This window comes from Dreissena polymorpha, chromosome 8, assembly GCF_020536995.1.
Source record: "Dreissena polymorpha isolate Duluth1 chromosome 8, UMN_Dpol_1.0, whole genome shotgun sequence".
In the NCBI taxonomy this organism is placed as follows: domain Eukaryota; kingdom Metazoa; phylum Mollusca; class Bivalvia; order Myida; family Dreissenidae; genus Dreissena; species Dreissena polymorpha.
Window position 1 is genome coordinate 66,331,200 of NC_068362.1, and position 14,269 is coordinate 66,345,468.

General features: G+C 34.2%; 1 protein-coding gene across 1 annotated transcript; it reads right to left on the reverse strand.

The window, feature by feature from the left end:
• Nucleotides 1-449: 449 nt before the first annotated feature.
• On the reverse strand, nucleotides 450-10,873 carry LOC127841743 (stAR-related lipid transfer protein 7, mitochondrial-like). The gene is made up of 7 exons (XM_052370797.1): nucleotides 10,349-10,873; nucleotides 8,474-8,628; nucleotides 7,815-7,864; nucleotides 7,308-7,418; nucleotides 6,574-6,621; nucleotides 5,447-5,669; nucleotides 450-3,645 (listed from the first exon to the last, which is right to left on the reverse strand). The coding sequence occupies exons 1-7, from the start codon at nucleotides 10,738-10,740 to the stop codon at nucleotides 3,479-3,481; spliced, it is 1,146 nt and encodes a 381-aa protein (XP_052226757.1). The 5' UTR covers nucleotides 10,741-10,873; the 3' UTR covers nucleotides 450-3,478.
• Between the last annotated feature and the right edge of the window lie 3,396 nt (nucleotides 10,874-14,269).

Here is a 14,269-nt window from a genome sequence, read left to right on the forward strand (position 1 = left end):
GACAGTTTTTTTATGATCAACCTGTGTTGGTAAACAAACTGCCCCCTACTGTGCTTTGAAGCCACACAACAGCTTTTTAGAGTTTAATTCCATAACTAAGCAAAAATTCGATGGACTGGGATGAAACTAACACTTCATCATAAGTCATATAGGTAGACTCAAATACCAGAAATCAGCTCAATATCTGAACGCGTTGTGTACAAATTATAATCCGGAAAACGGTTATCATAAACAAAATTGTTAAGGCTAAGTCCCATAACTTCGCAAAAAATTAATGTTCCGAAACGAAACTCACACTTCATCTTTAGGTCATGTAGGTAGACACACATACCAACAATCAGCTAAATACCTAAAAGCGTTCAATAAAAGCTTCCTGAAAACGGAATGCCGGGCGGACGGACAGTGCGATTTATATGCCACCCTACCGGGGGTAAAGACAAATACTCGTGTTAGAATTTAGTGTTAATACTTCAAGCTGAATTAATTAAAAATAATCACATAATATCACATAATAACCTATTATGAACACACTTAAAAAATATCATACTTCGACAATCGACTAAACGTACTAGGCAAAAATACCGCAATGTACATATATGATAAATGAACTATACTTAAACAAATTCATTTAATAATCAAATATAATACGAAATACGATAGTTGATAAAAACCAAGAAACAAACAAGTCTGATAAAACCCAAGTGTATATCAGACCCGTTCAGCCATAGGAATAAATTACACAATTACATTGGAAGTTAGTAATATTTTTTAAATTTCAGAATGCATAAACTGTTTTCTTATTATACATAGCAAGTTGTGTGTTCAATATTATATGTTATAATTATTTTTGACAAATTCAGATCGTTGAAACGACAAAGTCCCTTTAAGGCTAAATAAACGCTTTTTCTAAAAATTACATTCGCTTGTACACAAAACCCAGATACCAAAACAGTAAAAGATGTTCACAAGTCTTTTGTTCTTAAAACCTCTTATGTCATAAAATGCATGTGTAAATTATATTATTTGGAACGATCTTAAGCAATTCATCCAATTCTTCAAACTACCTTAAGTAAACCCTTACACAACAATATTGGGTCTGGTTGTTTTCATTTCTTAAAATATTTCATGATCAAATCCAAATATATCAATACAGATAAAAAAGCAAGCACACATCTAAACAATTTATTATGCCCTTTAGGAAAAGGAACTGAAGAAATTTAATTTACCATATTACAAAACGCCTAGAGCAAAAACAAGTCATATGTTTGACATACATAATTATTAATATTAAATCTGACAGGTGATGTCTTATTGGCAAATGCACATACAAGTGAATAGCTTGAGTTTTACATATCATATTTAAATGTTAACATAAGTTATCTGTTAAAACTTCACTATACATTTACACACACACACACAAACACTTAACAAACACTTAACAGTTATTATTATAACGTGATCATTGAAAAAAATAGTTTGCAAGATCACTGAGTGGTTTTTGTTAAAGATTGAGCAGTAGCCAGTGTTTTTTTCACTTTTGCGTAAAGCTTGCAGGGCCTTCAAATAGAGTATTTTAAGACAAAACAGCATTTAAATTAATTTTTTTTATTCCAAATAAGCGTTCAAATTCAGTGGTTAAACATGTCAGATCCCTTCTTAATTGTGGTAGTGCAAATAGAGGCTTCAAAACAGGAGAAACAAGAACCAGTTCCAAGTAATGTCAAATATCCGCGCTTCTGTACAACAGAGTAAAAATCAAACTGCAGCTCCTTTCATTGTTATGTGCTGGTTTTGTGATGTCTGTGTAATAACTGGATATTATCTTGGTTTTTACCTCAGTATAACAAAGATTAAATATGATGTGAAACAGCATTGAAAGAAATTAAAGATTTTACTATATACGAAGACAAACAAACAAAGAGTAACCCAAGGAAGCAAATTTTGACCCCAGGGATGTGATTTTAACAAACTTAGATGACGTCTACCACAAAATATGGCACACCAAAATGCTTAACAATAGACAATAAGATTTATTAATTTATTTACTGTACAAGTCTAAAATAAATCATGTGAACCCAAATGACTGGTTGGACAAGACACTTAAGGCATATGACCAAACTTGGTACAGGAACACTAAACTATGCTCCGCACCAAATATCAAACCCTTAGTGCATGCTGTTAAAGAGTTTTTAAGCTAATCAATATTAACTATACATGTACATGTCTTTATAAATTATTTGTCTCCTGGAGTGTGGCCAACTTTGTCCCCAAGGATATTCTTCGACAAACTTTGCACACTCAACAACAAACCCCTGAGACATGTGGTTTCAGAGGTAATTTACAATTTTCACAATATACATATATGGAAACAAAAACAAACAACTACTAGGTCTATTTCTTACCCTGGGGCATGACTTAAAAGAGGAAAACCATACTGTGTTCAACATGAAACCCATCACATACGTGTTTCTGAGAATATTTTTCCATATCTATAGTCCAGTTTTATACCATATAAGTATACATAAAGCTTGTGTTCCCTAGGCATGGCCCGTTTTGATGTCAGGAGCATTGTTTTAACAAACCTGTCAGAGGACCACCATACCACCATGCCAAATCTCTTGTTCTTGCGATTTAATGGAAGTGTTTTTGTTCTAAACAAAGAAATGGAAAACAAGAAACACCAGGGCTGGTTCCAAATTTGACTCCAGGGGAAATATTTGAACACATTTTTACAGGACCACCATATGATCATGTGACATACACAAAATAGTACATCATTGACCATGGCGATTTAATAAAAAAGTATAAATTTTCATGTTTAAAATCTACATGTATGTTTAGCTGTGATTACTGGAAAAGTTAAACATCTTTGCAAGAGTCAACCAAAGATCACCCCTGAGAATTTGTGTTATAATCTGCCCAGCACTCATAAGGAGGAGGAGTTAAAAGAAACAGTTTATGGACACAGGTACAGTATGGTGGTCATAACAGTATCCTTTTAATGAGCACTAGAGGTGAGCTAAAAACGTATTATATCATTCCAGTGTTGAAGTATGTTACTTGACAGGCTGGAGTATGGCCCTAGAGTGTCGCTCAATAATGTTATCATAAATTAATATAAATACATATAACTTTTAGTATTATCCCCCTAAAATTAGAAATAGACTGGTGAGCATACATGTAAGCCATTGCAGGATCTAGTTTAAGGACTAAACATGCTAAGAAATGGTCTTGGAGAAGCAAAGAAATTGAACCTTATCGATTTTTAATCAAAATACGAATTTAATACTCCTTACAACAATGGGTCTCAAAAATTGTTTCACAATAGCTTTATAATCAATATCAACATTTTAGCCTGGTGCCTGCAGTGTAGTAGGATTGAATATGCTGAGTCTTGGGTGCTCGCACAAAAAATGTTCTAAAATTCTTTAATGCAATTAAAATGCTTAATAAAACCAGTCCATGGGACCTTAAAACTCTACACTGGTGATTGCTGCTGAGTGTAGTTGTACGACTTGATACGCTGGGACATGGTCTCGGGTTGCTCACATGCCTTGGTGCTGTGCCGATAGTCTCGGATCTTCTCCTTGGACCTCACCAGATTGACCGTGGCTTTGTGGAGATCTTCCAGGAATGCCGGGAGACCTATTGTTGAGAGAGCTTCGTTACTAGTGCTTCATATTGAAAGACAATTACAACTTGAGCTTTGTAACTGAAACAATACCAAAACTCCATTAAAGCTTTGTCAGCTATGTTAAAGGGCGAATTACAAAGGAATGCAAGAATCACTTCGGATTAAAAACAAAAGCTGTCTCCATAGGATGACATATGCCCCCGATTAACGCTTTGATAGAAGTTATGAGCATTTTTTTCGAAACCTAAACGCATTTTTAGAAACCCAAGGTCAAAGGGGTAAAAATGTGTGTGTGTATGGAAAGGCCTTGTATATATACACATGCATACCAAATATGAATGTTACATCTGAAGCGACAAAGAAGTTATGAGCCTTTTTTTGAAACCTAAACGCAAAGTGTGACGGACAGACGGACAGTGCAATCACTATATGCCCTTTGAAGGGCATAAATATGTCATAGTGAGGTAAAACTTCCAAGTTATTCTTTATTTGATTTAGAAACGTTAACTTACTTTGCTAACTAAACTGATAACATTTATGTGGATTGACAGACAGACCGACAAGAGTGACTCAAATACAAAGTTAGTTTGCAGGAGCCAACAAAAGGAAAACCAAAAGGGCCATGATGACCCACAGGGCTCAACTGGCAGGGCCCTCTCTTGCCACCAGGGGAAGCCACCCACATCCCTCATGAGGGGGAATTACGCGCCGTTTTGGGCGAAAAGGGGAATTTTATATAATCGTTTCACCAACCATTCAACACCTAAAATTGCTATATTTTAATGTGATTTACATAAATATACATTTAATCAAAGGTTAGTAGCACGATACCAGCTGGCAACATAAGTATGAAAGTAAAAAAAAAAAAAAAAAAATTCGGCGGTAAAAAGCGCAAATCGAGGGACCTGACTGGCAAAGATGACAAAATCATTCAGGGCTTTTCTCACCATTACAGAATATGATCTATGCCTGAGAAATCGGGAATTTTCTATAGCTTGGATAATTTCATTCTTTAACTTTTCAACAATCATGAAATAAAGCCAAAAAATCTCAGGCATAAACATATCAGTAATATGGATATAACAACTTAAAAACTCTTAATATCTAAACTTTTAATAGCTGTTAGTCAGCCCATCAATTGTGAATTTTGCGACTGGGTTTAGGTAAAAAAGTAATCTTTTTTCAATTGGGAATATGAACCAATAACAGCTATACAATTAGCAAAAAATCCCTTGTACTAATTGATCAACTTCATATTTCTTAATTTGCATTAGTACCCTAAATACAGTGTGCCCAGTGTTATTATTTCAAACGCTTGTTAGGGAATGGTGGCATTGCACTTCAGATGGGGGCATTTTTTTCAGATTTAGGGTGCATTTGTGTTTGTTTAGGATACTTTGGTAAAAAAACAACAATGAATTGTTTGGCTGTAGATGATAACTATTAAGAGGCCCAAACATCCATCAGGCTATGGATATATGAACAATCAGTTTAATGTTTTAACATTATGCTGGTCATTCCTGTTTAAGGTAAATATATTCCATTCAAACAATGACTAAATGTATTCATACATTATTATCATTAAACCCTCTTCTTAAGACAGATATATAAATTAATTTACTAATTTGATACAAATTTGAATACTCTATAAACAGATCTGAATATTATCAGGCTTAATTGCAATTAAAATTACAATCTAAACAAAAAATTAAACTAGCAAATTTATTGAATTGATTCAACAGATTGACTGACAGGGCCAATTCTATATCTCTCTGCCTTTTTGCTGGGGATAAAAAAATCATCGTCACTCACTAGAAAGCGTCAACTTGTTGATGATGTAGTTGGGAACGTAGAGGTGAGGATTGTCATGGTATGACATCACGTAATCGAAGCCGTTCGCGTCAAACGTTGTATGCGGACGGATGACCATCTGAGATGTGTACTCGCCCACTCTGACAAACGCCTTGGTTTCTGGATACTGAGGATGCTCCACACCCTTGGCACTTAACGTCATTATATTCTGGTCCACATCAACCTGCCAGTACGGTGGAATAATTGAGTCGTGTTCTGAGAAAACTGGGCATAATGCATGTGCGTGAAGTGTCGTCCCAGATTAGCCAAAACTTTAAGTATGATCAGGGACGACACTTTCCACTTAAACTAGATTTTCAGTAAAAAGGGACGTCCTTTAAACGAAAAATACCATTAAAGCGCAAAGTGTTGTCCTTGATTAGCCTGTGCGGACTTCACAGGCTAATCTGGGATGACAATTCACGCACATGCATTAAGCCCAGCTTTCTCAGAACACGACTCAATTAAGCCTTTACCTCCCCAGAATGGCATTTTTACTGGATTGTATTCGCTTCGAAAATCAAATTTAATTGAAAACTTTTGTTTACCCAAATATAATGATGAGCAGCAAAAATAATCAAACTTGAACAGCCTGCAGGTTTTTATGACCGTTGCACATTGCAATCTTCACTTAGCTTCTGAGAGAGCAAGGGTTAATTGGATTTTTATTTGTGAAAGAAACTTCTACATGGCCTGATCTTTATTTGATAATAATAGTTATGCTAGGAAATTGTATTCTATAAAAATTTTACATAGTTTTAAATGTGTAACATAAATTCAGAAAATCATGTAAAATGCATTGCATTTGATAATAAAACTAAATATTAACAATGGTATAATGTGCAGATTAAACAATAGTTAACCCAAGCAAGATTTCAATACATGCAAAGATCGTTTGAACAAAAACAAAATGCGGTAAATGTGAAAGTTAAAATTCTGACATGTTTTTTAATCTTTAAACATTTATGATTCTGTAATCACGGATTTTTTTTTCGAATAGGGTAATTATAAATGAAATTGTATAACATTTTTAAGACCAAAATAATAAAATATACCAGTCAAAATGATGACGATAGGAAATCACCAACCTTGTACTTTCGAACGAACAAATAGTCCCGATCATACAGCATTCCAAGCTGTAAAATAAAAATATCAACAATCTAAAATAACCACCTAGCCAGCCAGGCAATCCATGAGACATTGTTATTTTGAATTTACATTCTGAATTCATCTGGGAAATGTAAACATTCCATGCTTCATACATATTTAGATTCCATTTGTTCAAATGTGGATATTAATAGAATTTTGTAAATACAAGAATATGAGGTAAATGCGAGTTCATGTATGACAAAATAAGAAAAAAAAATAGGATAAAACTGCGAACCAATAACAGTAAGGTTTAAGAAAAAACATTAATTAAAAACCTGTATGGGTGCATGCTTTTTAACTTAAGGCCTTGAATAAGGAAATTTGGACATCACTATTCTGTTATAAACACCAACAGCTTTATTCATCTCCCTAAAAATACCTTTAGGATAAATAAGTAGTTGCCACCTGATCTTTCTTTGATTGACTGAGCAATCTCTAGTCTCTTGATTGACTGAGCAATCCCTAGTTGCTTTTTTTCTGTAGCAGTGTTGATAAAGTGTGTAAGATTCAAGAGAAACCAAATAGTGTCTACACTGTGTTGCCAGAATTAAATTAAATTATAATATCCCAAAACACCCATTTTTTTTTTTGGGGGGGGGGACGAGGTGTTGGGAGGGGGGGGGGGGTATTGATGGCGGCAATGCTTAAAAAGAACATCTTAAAAGGTACTCACAGGGAAATGCGTGGCCCAGTATATGACTTCAGTACCTGTCTCTTCATCTTCTTCCACTTTCTCAAGTTGTACCACATGGCTGTCCCATTTCTTTCTATACTCCAAATCCAGCTGTTAAAAACAGATAATTAGTTTGTTATTTTCACCTTTTTATTAGTATTTTGTTAATTAAATCCACATCCCATTACTTTTCTATTTCTCAACACTTCCTTGGCAATCTTAATTAATCAGTACTTTGAATACAATAACATAAGCATGATAGTGAAGATCAGATTTATTAATTTGATTTCTATCTGCAAAGCATTTAGCGTTTAATGGAAGTTTTCAGATAATCAGTTATCAATTATATTAACATTAATTAACACAAACAGTGGTTATATTTTAAAACATTACTTAAGGCTTTTGATAAAACGACTGTGTTCTTTAATCATCTATTAAATGTACTTAGTATTCCTGGTAATGTAAACAGCATTTTAATACAAATACAAGAAATTAATATAATATTACCTGAATATTGAAGAATGCATTAGCTGGTATGTCAGAGTAGGTTCCATACACTGAAAGATACAAAATTTGGGGTTTTTATATTCATAATTAGTCAGTTTTTTCGTGCAATATTATCATGCTAGATGAATTTAAATAAACTGATATAAAGACCATCCTAACAAATTGTTTTTCGGATTAAGGAAAGGCAGGTGTAAATATTTTTAATTCATAAATTACTTCGTATATAGATTGACTACATTTAAAAACCGTGTATTTAAACCCATTGTTTAACTTTAACAGGCATCATTATATTTTTTTAAGTACTTAAAATGAGAAGGAAAAAAAAGCTGCATTTGTGAAACACAATGCCCCCCTACTGCACGTTGAATCTGCACAGCAGCTATTTTAGAGAAAACAAGGCCCATAACCTTCCCCGAAATCAATGGACCAGAACAAAACTCACACTTCATCTGTAGATCATGTAGGTAGACTCACTTACAATATCTGAAAGCGTTATGTAAAAAACCTCCAGAAAACGAGTGCAGGAGACACAGATGGGAGGGTCAGAAACAATTGGAAAAGTTACGAGTTAGATTTTAAAGATTTTTCCTTCCCCAGAGTAGTCTTTTACTGGATATTTATGAATGCATGAAATAATAATATACTTAATAACACATTACATTTATATTTGTAAAGAGATGTCCCAGTAACTGGGCAGCGCCACACTTTGAGGTGGTTGATATCGAGCACTTTTTCCCACACTTCCCCTTCTGCATCCTGGTACTTGAGCTCTGACGCTTTGCATTCAAAGAAAGGTTTTAAGTCTTCATCCACTCTGTGAACAAATAATACACCATATAGCCAGTTTAGCATCGCTAAAAACTAACCTTTGGAAACGTAAATGCTGAATAAATATTTAAGAAGTTTAAAATAAAAGTTTACAGTAAAATTAAAAGTAAGATTTGTTATGTGGAGTAGTTCATATTAAGCATACCCTGGAAACATACATGCCAGACGTCCCGATCTCGGCAGGAAAGTCCAGCTTTTGGGCTCTTTGTCCCGCCATCAAGATATGAGACGATTTGTCCTGACATTCGTTACAAACAATGTGAGGCTATAAGGTCCCAATAATTAGCTTTTCGAGCTCTTTCTGGCTAAATCTTACCATCGCTAATCCCTTTATTGCCCCCAATTAACAACCACTTCTACTACTCGAGTGCACCAGTGTTGTTTTTGACACCTTATCCGTTATTTATCGGCAACTTATTGATTTAATCAGCATTCAATCCATTGTGTTTTTATCATAGGGGTCTCTAATTGCTATCGAATGATGTATCATACAGAAATAAACGCCACCTGCGTTTGTATTTTATGGCCCAATCAAGTCCAATGATTATGCTGTGTATTATACAATCTAAGGTTATAAATCCTGTCAAAACACTGATTTTGTACATAAAACAAATTGCATGATGACCAATATACATTAATGTTTCTTATAAATTACCTTTCGTTTTCGACTGATTTTCAGAAAATAGTTGGTACATATTGCATCAATCTAAATTTAGAGTTAATTTACGATTGGTTGAATAAGAACAGTTATCGATGCGCTCACATCGTGTCACACGATTTGCATATGTTCAAGGGGATATGCTGTACCAATTGGATGTCAAATCGAGGCATACAGGGATACCCCTCATTTTAGTTTATATAGTGTGTTTACTTCCAGAAAATGGAGAACATCTGTGTTCACAAAATTCTGAACACACATTAATTGTCAATATTTGCCAGAAATTTAGAGTTTTTGTAAGTAATATACTGACTATTGACTAAAGAAAAGGTGGAATGATTGATCGTTTTAGGTGTCCCGCTTTTTGGTCAAATGTCCCGACAATTTTTTTATGGAAAGTCCCGATTTGGACCTGAACCTGAAAAATTCTGGCATGTATGCCTAGAAATAACACATGAACTTTTTGAGATCGATTTCTTTTTTACCTATGACTGCTAAAATCTCCAGTTTGAGGTAGATTGATTGCAAAAATGTTTCAAAACGGTAATGTCAAGTATTTGCGACGTCAACGCATTTTGCCGCAATTATGTATGTTTTACATTGACGTCATCATCATTATTGTTGTTTACTATTATCAGAAGTTATTAAAGGATCGAACCAAACAGACATGTTCTAGTTCATAAGCGACGTACCACTACCACAATTTACATTGGTGTTGTGATCAGGAGAGGTATGTACACAAAAGCCATATGTATAGCGATTGTGTGTTAATATTAATAAGCATGGAGGTATATATATGTTATTACCATAATTAACAGTTAAATTTGCTTTCAGGTTTTATGAACAAATGTTACTTCAATTTGGAGAAAAGTTTAACAAGTAACTTTGCTGCTTATAAGTAAGATGTACTTTGTATAACTATTTAACATTACTTTATTACAAACATGTACTTTCTAAATTTATCTGCAAACTTTAAGTCTAAGATACCAACACCAACAAAAGCAGCAATCTTATGTTCTTAAACTACTTTAAATAAAATAATTATTACTTCTTCATATCTTCCTCTGTGATCCTCATGGATTTCCAGTCAAAGAATGCAGCTCCAAGTAGTAAGAGCATCTTTTCCTTGGGATTTGCCTTGATCAGCCAGTCCAGCCGCTCCAGAAACTGGGATGGGGTCTGTCGTCCGTATAAATTTCTGTAAAGCATCATGATCTGCATCGTGCGCCTGATTCTGTGAGCAGCTATCATGTTACACTGCATTCCAAGCGCTTTCAGCGTGGACAGCTGTTTGTTGAAATACTGAACGAACGATGTATTCGAATTCCATGCCCCACCCGTAAAATTTAACGTTGACCTCAATTTCGTCATAAACATCGCATGGGATTTCTTGCAGTTGCTTTGAAATAACCGATGCATTACCTGCTTCAAATTGGACATTTTCTTCACAGATAGTTCACTTGCGCCCAAATGAATCTTAATAGCCACAACACACGAGCTATCAATTTAGGGAAGACAGGAAAGAACGTGCCCTCGAACCAACTGTCGGTCGTGTCTATATAGGATCCTTAATAAATTGCTACAATGGATACCAAATCTATATATTTGCAGCATCGTTTACGACAATGTTTTTTTTTTGTTAAATAAATTATTTGAAAAGAAAATCGCTGTTGATAAAGACCAAATTTGGATTAAAGGGTGTCAAAGTATCAATAAAACTGTTGATATGCACAATGGCTACAAGTAAAATCTGTCTTTTCAACCGAAGTACCGCTCATCAAAACAAAATTGTATCCATTATAGACGATTTCAAGAATATAGCCAGCCATTCTATACATAGATGGTGACGTCACTACGTTATTGTCACCTCTATACTAAGACGCATCACGCACCTCCATTTGGAGGCATTTATGACTACGACACAAAGAAGTCCGCGGATGAATGAAGAATTTGCTTTATAAGTAAACATTCATGTTATGATTTAAAAGTTAAGTATTATTTTGTTCAGTCTTACGGTCTTATGTTAGTATCAATTATAATTTTCGTTAGTTTTCAACTATTTCGCTCTTTATTCATTTTTTTAAAAAAAGAACTTTCACTTTCGGTTGTATAACAACATGTATCCTTTATTGACGAAAGTTTGCAATGAAATAGCGTTTTCAAAACCGCTTAAAAAGTTTCAGAAGGTGTGTCTGATGCATGTTTTGAAAAGACACAATGTCATAGTTATATTGCCGACTAGTATGGGAACAATTTGATATTTCAAGTGGCTCCATTTGCATTGCAAGAGAAGTTCAAATTGACATGTTCAGTTTGTTAAATGTTGACACCCTTATTATATATTTTTTATAAGTGCCTGATAAATTTATTTCTTTAAATAATTGAAATCATTTAAAATTTAGTAAAAGCACGGCATTGATGTTCTATGATGGTTATTTTTAGTGGAATAGTATGTTACAAATTACAATAAAACAATTATAACTATTGTATTAATGAATTTAGATTAGGTGTCATTTTTAAATGGGGTAGTAATTCATTATATGAGATTAGCACATTATATAGTTGAAAAATAAATAACACATTAATGACTTACCATAGTGAAATAAAGTAGCATAGAATATGTTGCAGGTCACAAAATGCAAAACTGAAGTTCAAACTCAGAAGAAGCTTTGCAAATATTTTACACTGACAACACTGTTGATTTTCCAAAAAAAATCCTTCCTATCTTCCTGCCCTAGTTTTTAGGGGAAAATTTTAATATTATTAATATCATTGAATTAAATTATTAAAATATCAATATGTTTTGATTACATTAGCTAATTATAGTATTATATTATTAGTAATGAAATACTTTGCGAGGAAAGTCCCATTCTGTTTTAATTAGTCTTAATTACCTACTAGTAAAATTGAAATTATCAGTGACATCCAATAATTGGATTATATGCGTGTGAATGCATATGTTTTTTTGACAGTTACATAGTACCATATTTAATTGTATAACAACAAATAACTATAGTTCCACAACCCAGCCCAAGTTTACACAAACTGAATTAATTCATCAATTGATCCTATTTAATTATATTAAAAACAACATGTGTAAGATTTTGAGAATATCCCATGTATTCCTCTAGTATTCCTTTAGTACACCCAGGGTTGGCACCAATCGACCGCCCCCGGTTTTAACCGGCGGTTTTTACTGGTTAAAACCGCCCCGGTCAATACTCCCAAATTTGTCATTACTGGTCAATACTGGTCGATTGAACTTTACCCCCAATTTTGATTAATATTCCATGCTTAATTAACAATATTGATAATATAAATTAAACAGACATGTTGCCAATAATGTCTTAAGCTATTAATACCCACTAAAGACCGGTGTGACACAATGTATAGCCAGCTGTATTGATACTTACCAAATTTGGATCCATTCTAGACAAAAAAATTCAAGAGTCTAGCCAGCTCTTTTGATAGAGTCTAGCCATCTCTATTGTACCGAAATTGGATCCGTTCTAGACGATTTCAAGAGTCTAGTCAGCTCTCTTGATGCTTACCAAAATTGGATCAATTCTAGATGATTTCAATAGTAAACCAGCTATATTGATACTTACCGAAAGTGTATCCATTCTAGACGATTTCAAGAGTTAGCCAGCTCTATTGATACTTGCCAAAAAGGAATCCATACGGCAATTTCAAGAGTCTAGTTCTATTGATACTTACCGAAATTGGATCCATTCTAGACGATTTTAAGAGTCTAGCCAGCTCTATTGATACTTACTAAAATTGGGATCCATTCTAGACGTTTTCAAGAGTTAGCCAGCTCCATTGATACTTACAAAAATGGGATCCATTCTAGACGATTTCAAGAGTCTAGCCAGCTCTTTCGATGCTTACCGAATTTGGGATCCATTCTAGATGATTTCAAGAGTCTAGCCAGCTCTATTTATACTTACCGAAATTGGATCCATTCTAGACGATTTCAAGAGTCTAGCCAGCTCTATTGATACTTACTAAAATTGGGATCCATTCTAGACGCTTTCAAGAGTTAGCCAGCTCCATTGATACTTAACAAAGTGGGATCCATTCTAGACGATTTCAAGAGTATAGCCAGCTCTATTGATACTTACCGAATTTGGGATCCATTCTAGATGATTTCAAGAGTCGAGCCAGCTCTATTTATACTTACCAAAATTGGATCCATTCTAGACGATTTCAAGAGTATAGCCAGCTTTATTGATACTTACCCAAATGGGATCCATTCTAGACAATTTCAAAAGTCTAGCCAGCTCTATTGATACTTACCAAAATTGGATCCATTCTAGACAATTTCAAGAGTATAGCCAGCTCTATTGATACTTACCAAAATTTGATCCATTCTAGACAATTTCAAGAGTATAGCCAGCTCTATTGATACTTACCGAATTTGGGATCCATTCTAGATGATTTCAAGAGTCGAGCCAGCTCTATTTATACTTACCAAAATTGGATCCATTCTAGACGATTTCAAGAGTATAGCCAGCTTTATTGATACTTACCCAAATGGGATCCATTCTAGACAATTTCAAAAGTCTAGCCAGCTCTATTGATACTTACCAAAATTTGATCCATTCTAGACGATTTCAAGAGTCTAGCCAGCTCTATTGATACTTACTAAAATTGAATCCATTCTAGACGTTTTCAGAGTTAGCCAGCTCCATTGATACTTACCAAAATGGGATCCATTATAGACGATTTCAAGAGTATAGCCAGCTCTATTACCGAATTTGGATCCATTCTAGACGATTGCAAGAGTCTAGCTAGCTCTCTTGATGCTTACCAAAATTTGATCCCGTCTAAACGATTTCAATATGTAACCAGCTCTATTGATACTTACCGAATTTGGATCCATTCTATACGATTTCAAGAGTCTAGCCAGCTCTGTCGATGCTTACCAAAATTTGATTCAGTCTAGAAGTTTTCAATAGTTAACCTG